Source organism: Anopheles gambiae, chromosome 2, assembly GCF_943734735.2.
Source record: "Anopheles gambiae chromosome 2, idAnoGambNW_F1_1, whole genome shotgun sequence".
Taxonomy (NCBI): domain Eukaryota; kingdom Metazoa; phylum Arthropoda; class Insecta; order Diptera; family Culicidae; genus Anopheles; species Anopheles gambiae.
The window spans coordinates 8,014,117-8,035,841 of NC_064601.1; the positions used below are offsets into that span (position 1 = coordinate 8,014,117).

Consider the following 21,725-nt stretch of genomic DNA (forward strand, 5'->3'; position numbering starts at 1 on the left):
ACAGTTTAGCAAAACTACATTCCGCAAAAAGAAGCTACAAAAACGAAATAACAAAAGGCATAAGGTAAATAAGCACCAAAATGTTAAAATCGCACGAACATGCCTCTCGGTCGGTCAACTGAGCAAATACACGCCATTTGTTCTTAAGACAACGGGGGAGCAAACCTTCCAATCGGTTTCGGTGGGTCCGAAACCGTACAAGAAAAAAGAAAAAGGAAGAAACGCCACACCTCAGCACGTTGCGAAGCGGTCCCAAAAATTTCCCGTCCCCGCAACAGCAAAGACATAACACAGAACCGAAACGTTGGCTGGTTGGAAACGTGATTTGCATGGTTTATTAGTATTTAAGCGGACGACTGTTAGTTTTTTTGGATTCAGGTTTTTTTTCTTTTTAAAAACTATTGAGCCCATGGGTGTTTGCTTGCGTCAAATACTTGGAATCGAATGGACGCATGGGACATTTCCGCGTGGCACTCCGCATAGGGGATTCCGTCCGTCGTTTGCGCATTCCGTAAGGGAGTCCACAAAACCAATTCCAATTCATAAGTCCAGTATGATCATGTTTGCCCGCAAACATGAGCAGTTAAGATGTAAAAAACCAGTACCTTCTGAGCTTGGGGATTAGTCAGAGGTGCGTTGCGCCACACAGTTTAGAACTCGACCGTGAGCCGAATGCATAGCAGGCGTACACATAATTGTTACCTTCTTGGAAAGCGGGCGGAATCGGTATTCCCGTTTTGTTTTGTACAAAATTTGACAGGTGTGATTAATTGCCAACAAGGGAGCTGCGGGCGCTGAAGCTGATTAAGCGGCTAAAGCGGTTCCTACCGTGTCGGTCGTAGTCTGGGATGGCCATGGAAGGGAGGTTTGTCACATCTTGTAAATGTTTGGGTCATCCCGCATGCCGACGAGGTTGGATTAAGGCAACAGTAGCCTTCAAGCGTAAAACTCGCAACAACAAGAACGGCATTCAGGCCTACAAGCAGATTCCAAAACATTTCAAATAATAACCCACTTTAGCTGGAGACATACGCAATCGTTGCCGTCCCTGTGGCGTTCCACTCAACTGACATTAATTAATTGAATCACATACGCACAGCAGGGACTTGCAGAGTCAGAAAAAAGGATCTCTTTCACACGATACTGCAAAGACCTCGTCAGCGGCAACTGTAAATCGACTCACAAGTGAAGCGTCGTAAAGAGGCAACAGATATATCTTTGAACAAAAACGAAGAAATGTGCACACAAATTGAATTCTTTTCCCGACGACGACCATCATCTGGAAGAGCAAAAACGGGTGGTTGCCATGAGTTGCATTCCAGTGGCTTTCGTATAGACACAGTAGGAAAAAAAAACAAGTCGTAACCGATCTCATCACTACGTCATCAGCGAACCCATTCGAAAGGCCTCTTCGTTCAGACATTCTGGCTGGATCCAGTAATCTATAGCACGTGTAGTGCAACTGTTTGTGCCAGAAGCTTCCTCAAGATATTCTTTGCAATTTCAGTTCCAAACACTCCGCGGGAAGGAACAACATGACACAGACGATCGTCAACCCCGAAACCACATGCCAAGAATGAGACATGAGGCGGAGTTCGTTGTGTCGTGCAATATGCTGCGCTGGCCTGTTGAAGAGACATATGACCCAACAACATCAGGCTACAGCGCACACAGACACACCCACATGCACAGGGCATACGCATACTTGAAGTAGTAAAAGTGATTAGTAGGTCAGTTGTCGGTTCTTTCTGACCACGATCCACTATAGTGGGGTTGTTGGGGCGGGTAGAAGGGTTTTGTTTTACTGCACATGTCGTGAAAGTGATGTACCGATGTTTTTTTATGGACAAACACGAACCATTCAGATCTAGATCCGAGCGATCCCGGGTAACTATTCGGCGCTCAGACACCCGCGATCGTGTCTACGCTGTTACTGTCCTCGCTTGGCGCAATGTATTTACACTATCCGCATGCCGATTGGGACTGAAAAACGAGCAACCATGAAAAGATGATCTATTTCATTAGTTATTTTCAAAACCTTTGTACGTCCTAGTTGGATGAGTGTTCAAAAACAACGCATTTCCCCAGGCCCACAAAGACACACACACACATACTAATGCTTTCCCATTTGTATTTCCCAGCGCTTGTTTGTGGCTCGTGCTCTCGGTCGGAATCGGTTCAGAATCGGTTGAATAATTAAACGCATTTGCTTGTAAATAAACAGTACATTTCCTCGGCATTATATGCAGCCACAGTAGCGACACCGCCATGGGTGTAGCAAACGTAAACACACCGAAAATGCATTCCTTCATTCAATTCAAACCCGCGGTCGCAAACGACGCATCTCTCCAGGGTTGAGTTTGGTTTTGGGTGTAAGACTGGGTTGACATTTGTTGTTAACCACTCTGGTCCGGCTAGTCAGACAGTTCGTTTGTGAAAAATTAACACCCTACCGACTCCGTGAGGCTAGATGATGCGGGTGCGATCAACACAAACTTCTGTTTCCCGAACGTTTCTCCCCTCCGTGTAGCGTACCTTTTTCAGCGTGCTGGAAAGACTGAATGACTGCGAGTTGACTCTTATCATGGTGAGGCTGCGCTGCTGCTGGCTGCGTTGTCTGGCTGGTTGGTTGGCTTGATTAACGGCTACCCTTCCTTTGCCCGTATAAAGCGGACCAAATCACAACAACAACTGCAACAAAAACCTTTGCTTCTCTGCGGATTACTCTTCACGCACGATGTGAAGTGGCGAGAATGGTTTCACTCGGTCATCGCCGCTGGGCGCTGGTTGCGATTGCTGCGGCGATTTTCTTCACTCACTGCTAATCAACCGACACCGTCACCACCGAGGGTTGTACCGCGAGACCGAGTATTCTGTTTTAACTAGCGAGCCGCGATAAGCATTCCACCGTCCGGGGCACTGATAACCGCACAACCGAAAAGACACCCGGTGCCCGGTGCACAGTATTCTGCGGACGCTTTTACGGCCGTCCAATCGTGCTGTTGGTGTGGGACGCGTCAGAATTCCGATCGATTGGTTGAAGTGCGGTCGAGAGTGTGTTTCAAAAATTGATTTTTACTCCCGGTTGTTTTGCTGGTCGATTTTTATTCCTTCACTCACGCACACGGCCGCGCACTTGATAAGGGCAACAACATATCGAACTGCACGTAAACAAAAAAAAACGAGGGCACAGCAGAGGAGGATTGATTGGTCCGATAACGGTGGGAGTGGAGGGCTTGGAAGACGCTGAGTACGCCAATTTTTTGTAAGAAGGGGGTTGTTAATTTTGACGCTACGTTTTCATTAGTTGAACCACACTAGAATCACACTCGCAAACATCACAGACACGAACACACTAAGCGATAGTAAAAATAGGAAGGAACTACTACTTCAGCAGAAGCTGCGGATGACTTCGGTACCACTTCTTGCAAAACTCGGGTGCTGCGTTGCTTGGTACAAAATATCCCCACAACCACCAGCAAAGCTCCAGCAGGAAGCAAACTGATCAGAACTACAGAACTTAAAACACAAACATACACGCGCGCACGGCAGTAAGGGGGAAGAGAGAAGCGAGAATTTACAGCACTACACTACCCTAATTACATGATTCTAGATTTCGCCGCCCATAACTCGCGCCGTTACAGCACACACTTTACACGGGGAAGGCAGGATGCAAGTTTGAAAGTCGCAAAACGGTTAGAAAACGGGACGCGCGCCTTTACGTACGTACGATCCGTTCAAAAGACTCTCCGCGAATGAGAGCGAACGGTTCTCTCCGGTGTGGTTCGACCGGTGGCAGGACGTTCAGAAAGCTTCTCATTCATGCCCCTCTACACTGCACTGGCCGACGGCAGCGTGCAATAGCAAGAGTGTCGAACAACGGCTGATGCGCATGGCTCGCATCGGGAGCAAGAGAGAGAGGGTCGATAAGGCGATACGCTGAGTTGGAAAACGTTTTGATGTATTGCTTAGTTATTTTGGTAGAGTTTTAAAATGTTAGATTAGAATGAGTTTAGCTGTATTACCATGATTTATCTACGTGTAGCCAAACTTACGAACAATAATAAATTCATTCAATTCGAGGTTTATCGTCTTAAGCTCGTTATGATGTTTGCTTCCAGGTGACAATTAAAACCGCTTTTAGGTTGCCGACTGATTCAAGTCATAAATACCTACACAAACATACGAACGCATCGACTAGCATAGCAGTAACATTTATCAGTATTTTGTGCCCTGAGGTAATGGTTTACCTGGGTGGCCCTAATTGCTAACATTTAGTTTAAACCATTTTATCTCCATGATAAAGTTATTCCCTGTTATTATAAGCACAAGTTTATGATCTAGTTTCGCAATGTGAGTTGAAATGATCTATGAAGTTTGTCCGTAATTTTAGGTATCAAAGCAATTCAATCAAAAATATTGAGTTGAAATTGCAAAAATCGACAAATCGGAGTTCGACACCCTTGCTGTAGGGCGATCGTGCGATCCCTCCTCTCCGGAACAAACGCACCAGCATATTCTCTCTCACTTTTTTTGTCTATCTCTCTCTTTCCCTCTCGAGTGCGCGCGCTAAAACCAACCCTTATCCACATGTGTTCCGCTTAACGCCTGGGAAGGCCTGCAAGCCGACACGTTTTACAACATCGATGAGCCAGCCAAGATGAGCCTCTTTTCGCGGATCGGTTTCATTGCCCTTTTTTTTGCCCGATTCGGTGTGTTTTATTTTCTCTCCATCTTTCGCGAATGTGTTGCTGCTAGTATAGGCCACTCTTCAGTCTTAGGTTTATTCTGCACTAAGAGGGTTTTTTTTCGGTGAATTGACCAACAGTGCCAACCACCGGCAGCGCTGCCCCATCGGTTCGGATCCATTTCTTTTTTTTAATGGACGAAAGTTTATCCAGAGTCCGATGACAGCCGCAACGGGAACGGGACCATGCGCACAGCAGAATGAAGTAAGAAAAAAATCGCTGACCGCGATCATGTTAAGCGTGTTCAGAGAAGGGCCAGTGGAAAGAAAACATGCACGAGCAAAGGCCGAAAAAAAGCGCAAAAACACTCATACAGACACAGAGAGTGGAGTTTACGGTTCTTGCTGACTCTTGCCATTCTATGGGATCATTATACGAACCACTGGATCGTTGGTTATGTTGATCTTTTTTTCCCTTCCTGTTCGCAAAAACAAAAACGCACATACAGATGGTACAAACCGTACATACAAACACACGCACACACACATATATACGAGCTACTTGTGTCGTAACTTGGCAAATAGATTCCTTTACCATTCCTGCGCTAACCCATCACTTGCTCACTGGCTTGGAGCGTTAGAATCGCTCACGCAAATCGCTTTCTCACGTGCTCATGACACTTTCCGCAGGAACTCGCAAACAGCTGGACTTTTAGCGGCAAGGAAAAAAAACTCCCTAGAGGGGAGTGTGGAAGCAGGGCGCGAAGGGCTTTAAAGTAGGAAGTGCGATGGTGGACACGAGATCGGTTAAGGTCGTGGTGTGGAGAGATCGATGATGAAAAGAATTCGCCAGAAGGTACATGTTAGGACGGCGTCCATCATTCCTCCGGAACATACTTTGCGTGATGGTGTTTGACGGTGGAATATTTTATTCCCTGGCACACAGACGTGCGTGACTATGTTCCTGTGTTCAGTGCAGGATTGATACGGCATCCACGAACCAGCGTCGTATGAAGTGGGACTTAAAGAACGCTGTCGAAATGATGGAGTGGCATCTGTAAGCATCCAGTAAGGAGGTGAAGCCTTTTCAGATTCGCCAAAAGGTGGCTGGAAACCAGAGGCCATGTAGCAAAGTGTTGCTCACACACAGTTAGGTAAATATGATTGAGTGAAGGGAAGTGTAAACATTCGCACCTTCGCTATTAACGTTCTCAGCGCGTAGCACATTAAAAGGGGGAGGCAAATGAAATTTCCCTTCCAAGTTGCGCGGTGTAAATAATTTCTTTATCGCATAAATAGTGCACGTGTGCAGAACTGCTTTCGATATACTTGCTTGCTGTTGAGCGATACTGTGTGGCACGCTAATTGCGTTGCAAATTGCACTTTCGTCACATGCGCCACTCGTGAACGCGCTCCGCACGAATGTGATGGTCAAGGTCGGTGCAATGAAAGTGTTGTGCCAATGTGTAGCAACGATTGGTCGTAAGATTTCTTATTTTAAAGATAATATTTTAGTGTGCACTATTTCTAGCCATGATGCCAACAAAGAAGCTACAAATTATTACCTCGCGTGACACGAGCTGCTAAAAATATCTTCAACTAGACTGCAAAACAAGAGATCATCGCAAAACAAATAAGATTCACTCTCGTTTCCCGTTTGCGGCTGCCACACCACCGAGTCGCAAACAGCTGTTCCGATTAATAACGACCCTGCTCGAGCTGCTCGATGGCAGCAGGCGTGGGAAGGGCTTTGCCGCCCCTTCGTCCGAGCAGAAGGGGAGGGCACACACGCTGATTCATCCTTCAGCAAAGGCGCCTTTTTTAACGCTTTCAGCTGGCAAAGCAAGGATGACAACCGCTTGTACGGTTCGCTGATTATCGATTTTCCAATCGAATAAATAGAGGAACAGACAGTTGAGGGGGTGGTGGGTAGTGTTAAAGCTTATTTACCTTCCCCTCAGCTTCAACTCTGTCTACAATGCACTTTGAAATGGAGTAGAAGGAACGAATCGGGTTAGAAGATTTGTGCTCCATGATTTATGTCAAGGCCGGAACAATACCGTACCGCGAAGGAGCAAATTTTCTTGCGATCGGAGCCCTATTGCACAAATCACACGGTCGGTTGATCGCTCTCCTTGGTCGTGGAACGGCCGCAGGCGACACGTTAATGCAGTGTGATGGATGGCAGCGTGTCGGGCAGGCAATGAGTTAGAGAGACAGTCGCAGCGAAGCACACACACACACACACACTCGCGGAACCACAGAACAGACCCCACTGTTGGCAAGACCGTTATACATGCGATTGGAATTCCGTCGGATCGGGATCACCATTCCAAACTGCATCTGGAACGCATAAGAACGGTTTTATAGCATGATCTGCAGCCACATGTGCAGTGGATGAGATCATGTCCGAAAGAACCGGGCAGCAAGCCAGCACTGCCTGAAGCTCCCATCCTACTCGATCGCGTGCATTCCTGAGGGCCTATCCAAATCCTACAATGTTGTGGAATTGGAACATACATACAGCTCTCCCTATCCCGATGACATTGCTCTTTCAACGTGTTGTTTGCTGGCTTACAGCAACACCCACCTCACAACCATCAGCCACCATTAGCTGTTGGACAGTTTTGGCCCACTTTTTCCCATCGCAACGGCGTACTTTAGGCGAGATGGGCAAATTACAAATTCACGATTCCACACCTAATCAATCATCTTTCGGCAAAGGTGGGCAAAGTGGTGGCTGGGCATACGCTTTCCTTCCAACACGATAAGGTAGCCGGGGGGAAAACGCGGGGTTTAGGTTCAGATGGGAGCTTGCAAATGGGGATGCAAATGTCAGAGACAAAATGAAATTTAATTATTTCATTATTTTCATCTTAGATGGTGGTGGTGAGCCGTTCAGCAATTTTCCAAAGTTTTCTCACACTTTTGAGGGGTTTTTTTTTTCGGTGAGCGAGGGCTATCATTCATTTCGCAAAACAAATTTGATTAGCAAAATGTCGAACAAATTGCGCACCTTATTCCTTTTCCTTATGCGCTACGGTCCTACTTTAATGTGCAGATAATGTTAACGCACAAATAACGCGAAAGGCGTATGGTAGGGACTTTCTCTTCTCGACGGAAGTGTGCATGAAATGAATCTTTAGGTGGTTGGAATTAGATGTTACCAAAGTAACTGCATTACCTTCGACTTGTTGTATGTCGTTTGGGAAAGCAATGGAGGTTATTGGACAGAAGTTTATTGATTGATCGATGTGCGCCGCTCTGTCAAACTTGTTGCGTATCAAATCGATACTAATTACCGAAGACCGATGTCTAAAGTGACGCACACACTACACACAAGCCCTTACACAAATTCCTCAACCGTCGTTAGTGTTTGGCTGGGTGAAATACATTCGCTTCTCCTTGTTCCTTTCCTTGAGATGCGATTAATAATTCAACACTTTCAACCAGCTTTAGATTAGCGGCGTGCGGCAAACTAACGACGACAGGCAGGCGTCATCGTTCGGGCGGCGCATCATCGTCGCATTCTTCGCCAGCCATCAATTTCGTTGGAAAATGCACGGCTTTTTTTGCGGCGCTGTCAAAAATAGCACGAGCCCTGTCAAACAACGCACGACGCGTGCATGGAACCGTTTTCGGGAGCTGTAGCATAATGCTGTTGTGCGTCAAACAAGCACGGGGAAAGGGTTTTCTCCGAGCAGGAGCAGCAAACGGGGAATAAATATCCGCTCGACGGGAGCAAGAAACAACATAAAAGCCACATGTCAGCGGTATGATGAATCAAAACGATTCAATCAAAATAGATTATATGTGGTGCTGGTGGTGATTTTTTTGTTGTGTTTTGCGCTCTTCGCCTTCACATTAAAACATCTACCGGGAAGCTGGGCAGGATTAGGCGATGATCGACGGTTGTGTTAGCGAAAGGGGGTATGAAAGTTCACGTAAAAGAAGAAATTAATGCTATCCAGCGGAGGAGCAACTCTAAGCGAATTACGCTTCCCCTTTAGCGAGAAACGGGATGTGCGATGGAGTTCAGTACACCAGGTACCACCTTGTTAGAAGAGACACATAATTACCGCACTCGAACCGAAAGCAATCTTCCCGCCAAAGCTGCTAAACGAGGTGTCTGGTAGGATTTTATTGCACCTGGAATCCAAGACTCGCCGGCTCCGCTGGGTAAGGGGGAGTGAGCATGATTAGACGAGTCGCTCTTGGCGATGCTGGCCTGTAAGACTTTCTAGAACCACACCAGCCTGGGCCAAGATGATGGTGTTTAAGTACTCTCGTACGTCCTCCGTTGCAGTTAGTGTTTTTGCTGGTGAATGGGGAAGGGTTCGCGCGTTTGATCCCATCTTTCATTGCGTTTGCCAAAGGTCGTGCCATGATTGCGTTTGCCGAAAGCGCGTTTTGATCAGTCTAATAGATAGTGGGTCGCCGCTGCAAAACCAGTAATCTAGCCTTGAAAGAATGCTTTTTCATTGCCGTTAGCCGTGCGATGCCGAGGGTACCGAGGTTCGGGATGAGCACTAGGCACGTTATTACTCAATCGAACCGATGCCTCCGAGCAGGTTACCGTCAGGAGTGGAAATTGCTGTACACAAAAGCACAAGAAACTCATTTCAAAACTGACCATCCTTCCAAAGAGTTTTCTTTTGCGCAGACTACGCCTCGCGAGGAAACTAAATTAAGGTCACGCGAAACGTAAAAAAGTTCCTTGGAATGCAGAAGGCAAATGCAAACAGGAAAATAGATTTACGGCCATCATAAGTATTTTAAATCATTTGTAATTCGCAGCATCGTCTCACAAACGACAGCTGAGTCTGTACGGCCGAGTTCCCAATGCCAGTGTCTCATCTCGACACCAACCGGGCTCGTATTCCAAACGGCGATGTATAGGAATAGGACGATTAATGTTTGCAACCGGGTAGAATATTAAGACTGCTCTGGGTTTTTAACAAGCTGTTTGTATGTCTCCACCACGCAATCTTGTAAAAGCGTAGTATAAAACACTCCGAGGCGAATGAGAAGAGGATAGAGAAAGAGAGTAATCACAGCTGACAGCGCACAAGCAAAACACTGCCCGGGATCGATCGTGATCGTGAACTTCGTGCCGTGAGACTGGCGAGAAAAAAAGACATTTAATGCTTTTACGGCAGCCCTTCCAGACCGAGCAATTGTTTCATAAATTATAATTCTGTCAGTTTATTAGTTTTCGCACATTTGCTGCGTGCAGAAGCAACGGGATTCCCTTGGCTTGCCAGAGAGCCCTCTCTCTCCACTTGGCGCTCTGCGAAGGTGAAACGTACACGCAACGAGAGGACATTATCTTAAGTGGCAAGATTCACCGTCCGCGGGGTGATTGGGTGCCAAAGTCAACGATTTGTTTATCACCTCCGGGTGCCTAAGAGTGGCCCCAGAGTGGCTCAAACGAACACTTGCTGCGGGATCGTGCGAAGAGGGAAGTTCGCTCGAAACTTACTCGAAAAGATGGAAAGGATTGCAACGCGCGATCACGAATAGTTCGGTTTTTATGGGTTTCCACGTTTGAAAAAAAAAACACACGCCACGAATGGCAACGTGCAAAAGGGTAAATTCCTGGCGTTTGGTTTCGGCATTTTTGATTAATTATTTAGAAACCATTTACCCTGAAACACTGGCCAGAGCGCTGACGTCAGCGTTTAATAGTGTTGATGACAGCGGAGTGTGTGTTTAGAGTACTTTGCCGGAAATGTCATAGCATAAAAATATCCGTGACGTTAGGTTTGAGCATCGAGCGCTTGCGAGCATCTTGTTGTGAGTTCGAATCTTGATTGCCTCAGTTACTTCACTTGGCCGAACGAACGTGCAAAACACACTGAAGAGCTTGGCCACTCTCGATCGGTAGTAGCATTGGCTATCGACCGGTTGATGATGTAACGATTTTCCAATTGCTGGTGATTGTCGAGTGTCTTGGTAAGGGAACGACACATAACAACCTGCCGGACGCGGCAGGGTAGCTAAAAAGCTCATGATTAATAGTGCACTATCGGGAGTGTATCGTCGGAGTGCGAACCTGTTAATGGGTCGGCGCTTAGTGATGTGATAGCTTTTACGAGACGTATGCTAATCTGTTATGACGGTGGGGATCATTTTTCAATCGGCAGCATACACCCGCTCTCCTCTAGACGGCAATGAATTAAACATGTTTATTACGCTCGAATGCTGTTGCATATCTAGCCGGGGGGCTAGTGCAGTACATATTGAATGAGTGTTAACAATATCGTTTGGATAGATTTATTGAACGTGGATCTCCTAACTTTTCTGTGGTTTGCGTACTTACGAATTGCTCTCAAATAGGCAGCGTAACCATTCTTACCTGAAAATAAAAATAAAGAAAAATGATAAAATTAATTTAAAACAAACGAATCAATGAAATATAATTGAACTTCCAAGGAGCAGAAGAGAGCAACTAAATGAATAAATTCCACACATACGATCCACAACAGCTACACGGAAAACGTATTTGTCTATGCTACCTTCTCTGTACCCAAGGTTCCAAAAAGTACTTCAGATTTAGGATTTATTGCACAGAAAATAAATAAACATACATTGCAGGACCGTGCCAAAATGAAAGCCCGGTCGGGCAGCAACGTGTGGCCATACCAATACATTTATCATGCACCAATCGTTGTTACCATTGTTTACACAAGCACCACTAGACACATCAAGCACAGGGCGATTCGAAATCCAATCCAATCTGCGTGGGTTGAGGTGGTATTGCGGGTGTGCTGTATGCCCGGCCTGATTGCGACACCAGTCGCTCTGGCTGTGCGTTGTTCAGGAAGTAGAAATTTTCTCCTCATGCGGGTGAATTTTCAGTGTGAGCACGAGGAATGTGTATCCAGCGATCTTGCGCCGGTTTGTAGTTGATCTGCTGGGTTAAAACACACAAACAAAAACGATAGAGAGAGAGAGAGAGAGAGAGAGAGAGAGAGAAAGAGAGAGAGAGAGCAATCGCGTACACCTAGCCTAGGTTCAGGAACACTGATTTTAAAAAAAATCACACCCCTCGGTGGTAAGGTTCATGAAGATTCGACGGAAGGGAGACGAACTTGACCGCTTGAAATTGGGTTCTGTTTGTGCACGGAATATGGGAATCGTTAAAAACAACTTGCAACCGTTCCCACTCCGCGTGGTACAGTGAAAATGAACCTTTCCCTGCACTCCTCCCGCACTCCTCCCGGATGTGAGAGTCGTGACCCTTGCCGCTGCTTCTGCCTGTATGAAGCAATCGGTTCGGGTTGGCACAACATCTCAAGCACGCCCGGTGTGATTCTTGTCGTTTTTCACCATTACGCGAACCTCATAGCCAACGCATCTCACCCATTTACCCAGAAGGTAAACAGTCAACACGCACTTTAATCAACCAGTCAATCAGCGAGATTTTTTCCCCCTTTAGTTTCAACTCGGATGTTGCATAAAGCGTTCTTGCCCCCCCCCGTTTGCTATAAATCGGTTTGGTGGCTAACAGGGTAGCAGAAGTGCGGCTTACCATTTCCCTGCTCGATGACCTCGAGAATAACTCCCGGAGGTGAAGTGAAATGCGCGTAAAACGTCGGGATAGGGCAATGGGCTGCTGGAGAGTGATATCTGTGATCTTCCGAGGTCATGTGCTCTAGTGCGTCTGCTTGTGTACGGCGATCGCTTGACCGGGCAGTGATGCCATTAAGGCATCAGCGCGCAGGAAGGAAGGATTGGGAAATCTAGAATGATGTTTGATGAAATTTATGTTCATTTCCTTTCGCATTTCGTTTTTATTAGCTGACGTGATTGAGCGATGGCAGCTCCGTGTAGTTTCAATGTATCGGGACAAAATGTCTCGAAAATTAAAACTCCCCAGCGGATTGAATCGGTAGCAAAGCGGGTTACAAATGCCACAAAATTAACATCTGTCAAGCTTCCGTCCGTGTGTTCGGCCCAGTATCCCTTGGAGGTCAAGCTCGAATGACACCCATTTTTCAACACATCTTGAACATTGAAAGCAACCACTCTACGCCCAAGGGGGACAGGCTGGGCGAGCTTAATCGGTTATTATAAATCACCACCATCGTTTTCAACTCCATTCTTTTCTTTCTCTTTTTTGTCATAAGAGAGAAATTGACCTTCGGATTAATTGTGGCTTACTGTGCGCGGCGCACGGGCCTGCTACCGGGCTAACTACGCATGCCACCCATGGAGAGATTGAATCTCCTTACCGGTGGTGTGGAATGTGAATGGGTTTTCGATATGGCGAGCGCAGCGCGCAGTCCATCGCATGGTGGTAGGTCAGCAAAAGTAGAACACGTACGCCCTGGCCAACATGCATATGACCGGTTCTGGGGATCGTTCGTTCGTGTGCATGCCAAACGATTTATTGGTGAAAATAATGCCGGGAATGTGTTTGGCATGGGTGGATTAGGGGTGTACACTTTACCCCGAGACCTCCTGCAACGTTTGGAACGGAGGGTAGCGTTGCTGTAGCAGTGTTCGCTTGGGATCGAGCGTGTGTGTGTGCGTTGTTGTGTGGAAAATGCGAGGATTACAGGATTGAGATACTCTCCTGGTTGTAATTAACTCACATTGGAGCATGCGCCGTGCTTAAACAACATTTTTCATTTCGGTTTTAAACTAGTTGGACATCTTTTGCATTCGCCTCCGGAGCGGTGTACAACTTCATTTGCCGATAGGAGTAAAACCACCTTCCCCGTGGCCATTAAACGGCGATCAATTTAACGACCGTCTCGAAGCTTTGATAGCACCCATGAAGTGACATTCATGGGGTTTCGTTCCCTTTTCTCTTCCGCTCAACATCTCGTTTTTGGAGGCGGACCCAACCGACCTCCAACATTGGCGTCTTTGATCCCGTTTCGAGTTCTAGCGGTTTACAAAACATCACAAGCGATAGTTGTGTTTTTGGAGTGAAAAACCCGTTCTTTGGTGCCGTCTTCGCTCCAGAACGCGATCCTGAGCAGCGCCGAAGCTATCGATCATATTCTTTTTATTTCGCGCGGTCGTAAAGTTTGAACCCAAGGGAACCTTGTGACGCATACCAGATCGCCAGAACCTCTCTCGTGGCGACCTCAGCTGATTGGGGTTTGCAGTTCGTGCTTCGAAAGTATGAAACATCGTGTGGCCCGGCGCTCTAAATATAGTCGTCAAACGGTTTACGGCCCATCATTAATCTGCGTCATTCCTTTGCCAGCTTTACCACCCAATGCTGGGCATTTTATTCTTCCCGGATTTTATTTGCTCCAACATAGGAATATCGACTCTAACTGCTCTCCAACATACTGCTGCTAGTTAGCATCAGAAAATGGCCACCAGATTGCTGGGGACTGATTAAAACCGATTCAAACGGTTTTTTTTTTCGATCGATCGTCCAAAATTCGTCCGAAAGATGTTGATTGCGACTCGATAGTTTGTTGTGCGGTGTACTTTTGGTGGAAGCAACCGGCCAGGAGCGGGTAGCTTAGCGGATAAAGCTTTTCACTTCCTTATTTGACTCAATTATTCCTGGCCGGTCGGGGTAGATTAGGCTAGTATTATGCTGCCCATATTTGGAATAGAGTACTACCCACAGCCGCCGCATCATCACTACCGTGCAGCCGCAATCTGGCAAAGCGGAATATTGCCGAGTCTCCCGGTCCACGACCATGATCGACCGCTTGAGGAGAGAGGCTTGTATGAGTTGGCAAAAGCGAAATGCTTGGATTAGCTAAACCAGTTGGTCGAACGAGAGTGGCACGAATGGCTCGGCAGTATTCAAAGAGCCATCCGACACTGGCGACCACCGTCAGCGCATGGCTGAGGTCGCCGTCAAAGGTCGTCGAATGTGGTCGAACGTCGAATGCTTCATCCATTGGGGTGAAATTGGCTCAGGTTCAGCTATGTGCCGCTCGAAACTCACGTTACTAACGCATGAGCTGTAGGTAGACTCGATCCACCTAAGAGGGTCCACTGTTTGTGTAGGCCAATGAAGAAAGGTCAGTATCTGTTTTGAAGAATCATCGCGTTTACTGACACCCTGAAGTGATGCCTTCTCCAGTGGTATGATTGAATCGGTTTTAGACCATAATGTTAATGGTAAACATTGAGCTGCAAAAGATGCTAATCAAGCTGAAGGTCTTCAAGCGTGCTGAAGAAGAAGCGTTTTATTTATTAAAACAATCCGCCGCATGATGATGTAATCTAAGCGATTACTCATATTACGCCGCCGTAAAAGATGCAGATCTTGAAATATGTTGCAGATGCGAAACGGTGCCTTCTTCCATTTTGCCTACCATGGCCGTGTGAATGCGGATATGTTTTCCGTTTTTTCCCCTGGAAACTATTCCTACTCCAGCCAATGAGGTACGAAAGCACGCGGAGCTTTTCATGCTTTGATCCGTGCGATCCGACATACCGGTTGCATGCCAAAGCATCAGAGGAAGCCGACCGTGTAGATCAGCCAGCGCGCGTACGCTAACATTCCAACCCCAACAAACACGACCTGACGTTCGACGTTTCGAGTCCAAATGTGTCAATCAGGTGCGTTCGGAAGAGGGCCAGGAACGCGGACCATGCTACTGAACCGTTCCCCACCCCAAACGGGGTTTGTTCAACGATCCAGCACGCTCGATGGTACATAGAGGCACCCCCGGGGGATAAGGGACGTAACGATCCAGCGCGGCTCATCAGTCATGTCACGGCGATCACCAAGGACCGCGTGCTATCGGATCCGTTCGGTGAGATATCCGTGAGAGAGCCTTCCGACCGTCTACTGGCGTGTGTGCGATGGTGCTGTTACGGTCAAGTTTATCATGTACCCCGATTGCTCGTGTCATGTTCACGTTGTTCAACCAAAGTCCTGCTTTCCACGATCGTCGAACTACGCGAGCGGGCTCGCGTGATCATCTTACGCCGGCAATAAGTTGGCGAGAAAGTGCACGAGATGATGATTTATGTAGTAGTAATTCTACGTTCAACTGCGTAGTGTCGTTACTTGCGTGTTGTTCATTTTCCTGGCGATAATTTTGAGATGGAAATTTGCTGACCGATTGCACTCAGGTGCCTTGAGGTCATGCTGCCGTAGTGGTTCCGGTCGCATTGCTGCTTTCGATACAAAGGTCACAAAAGCAACCCAGTAGACAACCGGGACGGGAACTAGCAGAACGACATCGAGCAAACGCCTCTACCCGATCGAAACCAGAACACTGCACTCTTCAGTGTGTGGTGAATAGCGTAAAAACATCATAAATCTAGCTGTTAAAACTACCCATCATGCATTATCACGAACCGCTGACACAGATTGTTGGGTGAAATATGCGCAAACAGCGCAAGATGCAAAGATTGACGGCTGTGCATCGTCATCGGGAGGCGTAGGGGTATTTGAGGTGACATTAAATCCTTTCAGCGAAGAAGAGAGGATTACGGTGCTCACACGAAGTGTCTCGCCTTGACGGAGAGTCTGGCGAAGAGTACCTTTTGACACCGTTTTGCAAAAGGTGCAGTCAACTGTTTACTGCAACGATGTTTGCAATAGTGTGCTGGGACGATGACGAATCAAACGCTGGCAATGTGGACAGTGTGGTGTGGCGTGTTGTTGTTGTTGTTGATTGAAGATGTTTCACATTTGAAAGAGGTTAAACACGATTTGCATAGCGAGGCTACATTTCTGCTACAACATACGGGTAAACTTGGTTTAGCAGGATTGGAAAGAAACGAAGGCGCATCGTGGTGTAGATCGACTCCCCGCGGTGGGAAGATCATTTCCATGACTACTGTAAACGCCTGCAGATTGGGCTGAGATCCCGGCAGGGAGTAGCGATTGCGATAAGGCATCCCAAATGCCTGGTGGCTTTCCACCTGGAGCGCAAATTGTCATGAGGATATAATTTACGAGTCTATTAGTGGGAAACAATCAACCATGACGACAATGTGACCGAGGCCAGGTCGGCACATTGCTTTTGCGTCTTCATTGAGTTGGCGTTGGCTTTGCACTACGTAAGGGCGAAAGAAATCAAACTAAAAACTCCCAGTCGTTTAAAGGGGTTCCGGCACCAACGCCACACGTTGCAGTGAGCAAGAAAAGAAGCTTTAGATGCACGGGTAGATTACAACTCCCGCCGTCTGAGCAACATTTTCTGCAACATGATGCCAGCTCTACTTGCAGGTCTTTGATGGCAACGAACGCTCCCTCGGGTGATTTGGTCTCATTGTACACAGACAATCCCGCAATGTACCAGATAAAATAGCAACGATATTGTCCTGTTTGATGGTGAGATAAAAGCGCAAAACAAGACAGTAGCACCATGAATAAGGCGTGATTAAATCACCCGCCATCTCTGATACGAGCTAGCTCACAACGATATTGATAGCTTTTTGTTCGTTAAAACAGGATTGATAGAAGCGAAACTTATGCTATCAAACTTTAATCGTATGCACAACGTCCCAGAAACTGGTCTGCCTCTCAGCCATTAAACGGAACCTCCCGGGTGTCCTTCGGTGGAATTGAATGAGCTTTCCTTGAGATCTGAGATTGTTCACACCATCGAGATTATGTGTGTGTGTGTGCGGATTAGACAAACTTTGGTGTATCGTCTCTGTCGGTCATCTTAAACCTCTAATCTTCGCCAGCCACGAACAATTGTCAAAGCATGAGCGCGCTCGATTCATTTGAATAATAGATGTAAATTGCAAACGAATAGCATGGGAAGTTTGTGCTCGGACGACAGAGCAAACAGAAACTAGTTTGAACGTCACCGAAACAGCAAAACACTCCTTCAATTATCACACACCTGTGCGTTAAGATTGTTGAGCGTATCTTATCGGATAGCAGGATGTAAACTTGTGAACTATTTTATGAATACATAATGGATTGACTGGCTCTGGTAGAGTTTTGGAAGATTACTGAATGATGATGAAATTGTTATTAATACATATGAACTCATGACAGCATATTTGCGTCTACATATCTCACCAAGCTGTCATAATTTTGAAGAAAGCACAAAGACAATATTTTTGATAACGGAAATGGCTTGTCCGTAAAACAGTTTTACGTCACAGAGCGTCGAATATTAGTTCAATGCCAATCAAATGGCTACAGCGGACGCAGGTTCGCGCTTCATGCCGTCAGGCAAACTGACCATTCTACAGCATACTGATAGCTCCCAACAGATATCTGCGGAAAAGAAGAAACACGATCACATCCACAAATAAAACATCCATACCAATCACACTCATGCTCAATGTTTTTAAGCAATCCCGCTTTGTTTACATAACGCCACAGCTTCTCCCTCGGGCCGCAGTTGAGCCCGCCCACCAACTGACCGTTTCCCTTGTGTGTGTGTGTTTTTTTATGGATGCTACAGCTGTGAGCGCAGATTAAAACATAAAACTGCCATGCCCACACAAAACACGGCGAGCTAGACAGAACTGGGCGCAATAATGCGTTATACAAACGCGGGAAGGGTTGAATGGGTGATCGATTTGTTCCGGCTCTAGAAAGCAAACATCTAGACATCTTCTAAAATGCCTTTAGTTTTCCCCCTCGCCACCACCGCACACCAACCACTATTCACTGACTATGGAAAACAAACACCGAACTCGCCTTTGGGACAGGGCGAGCTCCAATATTCCCACATCTGTTTCATCTGTTGCGCGAGGCGTACCTACGAGACGTGGGACAGGAGATGGGCTAGGTTTGGTTTTTACTTATTACTCGTTCATGCTTTACTGTTCCAACCGGCAACACGCTTTTTCCTTTTGGAGATGCGTTTCCGCTGCCCGTTGAATGCTAGATTTTTATCACCAACTTCCATTGCCGGCCTAGCGAGCGCATTCGACTGTGGGGAAAAGGATGCCAGGAATGTGGGTCTCCCTTGGAGGGATCTCTGTACAACAGCTCTGTATCGATTCCCATCGACGGCTCGCTCGCTCGCTCTCTCCCTTTCTCTCTCTCTCTCTTTGTTGCGCTCCATCAGTGGGCCAGTCGGTCAGTGAATGGTCACTGCCCAAAGGCTAGCCAAGATGACCAGGCGGCGGGTGCATTATGCTTCGTGCCGCACTGTACCGTGTACGGCGCGATGAAAATCGTGTGCCTCACGAGTACCCGACCGACCGATCTATGCCTTCCAGTGCCGCACACAGAGAGATGGGGTAGTAGTTAGAGGAAGGTGATTAATTTGAGATAAATTTTCCAAACTCAAAACAAAAAACAAGACAGCGAAGAATGAAAGAGTGGAAAACACAGGCGAACAGACCGCCGCAAGGAACCATTTCTCCCGAGCTGGTAAAGCCGGCACGCGGTGAAGACAATTTAATTTTCGAAGCGCTTAGAGCGGCGGGAGGAAGCAAAATCAGCGAACGAAATTGCGCACGGTGGAGAAAAATCGAAGGATGTCCCGCTAATATGCACAATGCTTTGCCGCTATCGGTGAGCAGGCATCACCGTCAGGCGGGTCAGGTTTAATGGTTCGAACAGCCGTGGAATCAATCGCGCCCTGTGCAACATCTAAACAGAAAGTCATGTGAAAAATATGTGAAAAGAAGTTTTGAAGTACGTTAGGACAACTTGTAAACATTTTTATTCAACAAATTTTGTGTAACTATTAGATTGATATACAAACAATCAATTTGTAGATTTTATAAAGAAACTATATCAAAAATTTTAAGTTTGTTTACTTTAAACGTTACTTTAAACAGGTAATGTCAAAGTAATCATAATTTACAAACAATTTTCTAATGAATTGAACTGACCGAAGAGTCCTCCACACTACCCACAGTTGAACCACACTTATCCGAGACACACGGATTGAAGCGTTACCGTCATCACAGCGCCATCTGTAGGAAATTTCTGAAAGCATGCACGTTGCAACGCTTTGCTCACAGTTAAGCGTTTTAACGGCGGATTTTCGTGTGCGGACGAACTCTTTCCACTCAGAATCGTCACAGAATTGGGGGAAAATTTAGTTCTTTATGATATTTTATTGAAGATTGAAGAAACTCGATCACCACACCATCAATTTCCTTCTTCATTGCATCACAGTGTGCTTTCACTCGTCCCAAGTGATTAACAAATTGATTGTTGTGTATCAAATTACACCCCAGCCTTACAATGGCTACGAAACAACCCATCATGTATATGAATGTCTTAATGTATACATTTGAAGACATTCCCGCTGCCCACTTGGAAAAGGGCATGAGGAAAGAATTACATCAACTGGACAAAACAAACAGACGCACCAACCGCACACGACCTTCGATTTCTTGGAAACACTTTAACGCTTCATTTCGACCACCATAAAACGCCATCAAGGACCACGGATGGATCAATCTTTCACGGGGTGGGTGAATTTAGCTCTCCTTTCCCCTTCTTGCCGACTGGGTTTTCCATCCAAGCTGCCAATAAAGCTTCGGGTAATAAATTGCCTGAAAAACTGTCCATCAAAGAATGCGATCGTGGATGGGCGCACGGGAGGGCGTAGCAGTGTGTCACTTGATAGCCGTTCAATTTCAATCTGTTTGAGAGACGAATCAAAAAACAACCACACAGCCCATCTAATGCTAAAGGTAGCTGACCATCGATACACTACGAAAGCAAACGGCCGGCGCGAGACTTATCAATCGCGTGACCGTTGACCGCGCCCTATGCTGGAGCCGTTGTCAAACATGAGAATTCCCGCTGCTGTCACTCTGTGCACTTTGCCATTGTACGTAGCTCCCGCAAGGAATGATGGTGGTAAAATCGAACTGTCAAACTGATGTCGATGCCATATTTCAATTTAGGGCTCAGTGGCGACTCCCGGTGTCTTGATATCGCTGCCACCGACACATGGCCACCCGGCACGAGAGACATCGGTACCGGGCATTTACGATCCACCTTGCGCAAGGTAAACAAACCCTCCCGTAACCTGAGCCCAAACCCATTTCAAACACCGGAGCCGGTAGGGGACGTTGTTCTACCACTATCGCTTGCACACACACACACATACCTTGCGGAGCTCAACCCGAGCGTACTCGGTCTCATCTAGGTCACTGGCGACGCTGCTGGCGGTATCGGTGAAATCGCTCGTGTCACTGAACTCCGACCCGACCAGATAGCACGGCTCGTACGGATACTGCTTGCGCCGAATCTGTACACCGGGGGCCGCCATCCGCTGCTGCGGTTCACTCTTGCCATCGTCCGCACCGCGCAGATCCGTGCCCGGCCCAATGCTGGGCGTAAGCGTGCTAACCGACTCGACATCGGAGTCCGCTGCCCGCGCCCGGTCAGGCTCGTTGGCCGTCTTGCACCGCAGATCGTTGTTGTTCGCTTCGATCGCGCTCGCCCGAAATGGTTCCACCTCCGAGTTGGGCCGGTGATGGAAGTCGACCGCCACCTGTATGTCCTTCTGCACGCTGTCCGGCTCGTCGCTGCTGATGACACTGATCGTTCGCGGTTGATTGCTGGACGAGGGCGACGGTGCCGCCGCCGTTCCGTCTCCCCCACGGCCGGATATATCACAGACCTGCACCTTCGTTTCATCTTCCTCTTTGGTTTCCTCCTCCTCGCGCGACACCTCCTCGACCGATTTCAGCTCCAAGCTGCGTCGGTTTTTGCGCTTCTCGGCGATTTTGCTCTGCCGGCGCGGTATCCCACTTCCGGCCGGTTTGCGCGTATCCTTCGCCTTGTAGGTGTTGGGCTTTTTCTGCTTGCCCAGGAACGACTCCTCCGGGCTGTCGATCACGAGCGCTTCGTTCACCTCCGTGCGCGGCTTGGGCGAGGACGGTACACTCGGGGAGGCGGCGCTCTTCCTCGGCGAGCGCTGTATAAGCCCCACCACGAGCGGGAACGCGTACAGCACATCGCCCTTGGTCAGCTGCTGGAAGATGAGGTACGAGGTATCCGTATACCGCGCCTTGCGCTGAAAGTGGTGGTGGAGAAAAGTGGGGTTAATGTTTTTGATTATTATTTGGCGGTTGAATCACTCCAAATGTTCTGTACTGTCACTCAAACGCTGTCAACCCATGTGACACTGTCAGCGCACACATGGCAAAG

General features: G+C 47.4%; 1 protein-coding gene across 17 annotated transcripts in view; it reads right to left on the reverse strand.

Moving 5' to 3' along the window:
- The window catches only part of LOC1281495 (tensin-1), a 155,809-nt gene that overhangs the window by 54,766 nt on the left and 79,318 nt on the right, over nt 1-21,725 (reverse strand). For 3 of the 17 annotated variants that reach the window (XM_061643742.1, XM_061643739.1, XM_061643750.1), the window contains exon 3: nt 20,680-21,591. The exons of 12 other annotated variants lie outside the window; for them this stretch is intronic. In XM_061643742.1, the coding sequence (XP_061499726.1) occupies nt 20,680-21,591 (912 nt within the window). Of the gene's footprint in view, nt 1-2,535; nt 3,793-20,679; nt 21,592-21,725 lie in introns of those variants that run through there. 2 more of the 17 variants (XM_061643746.1, XM_061643745.1) reach the window with 1 other exon arrangement.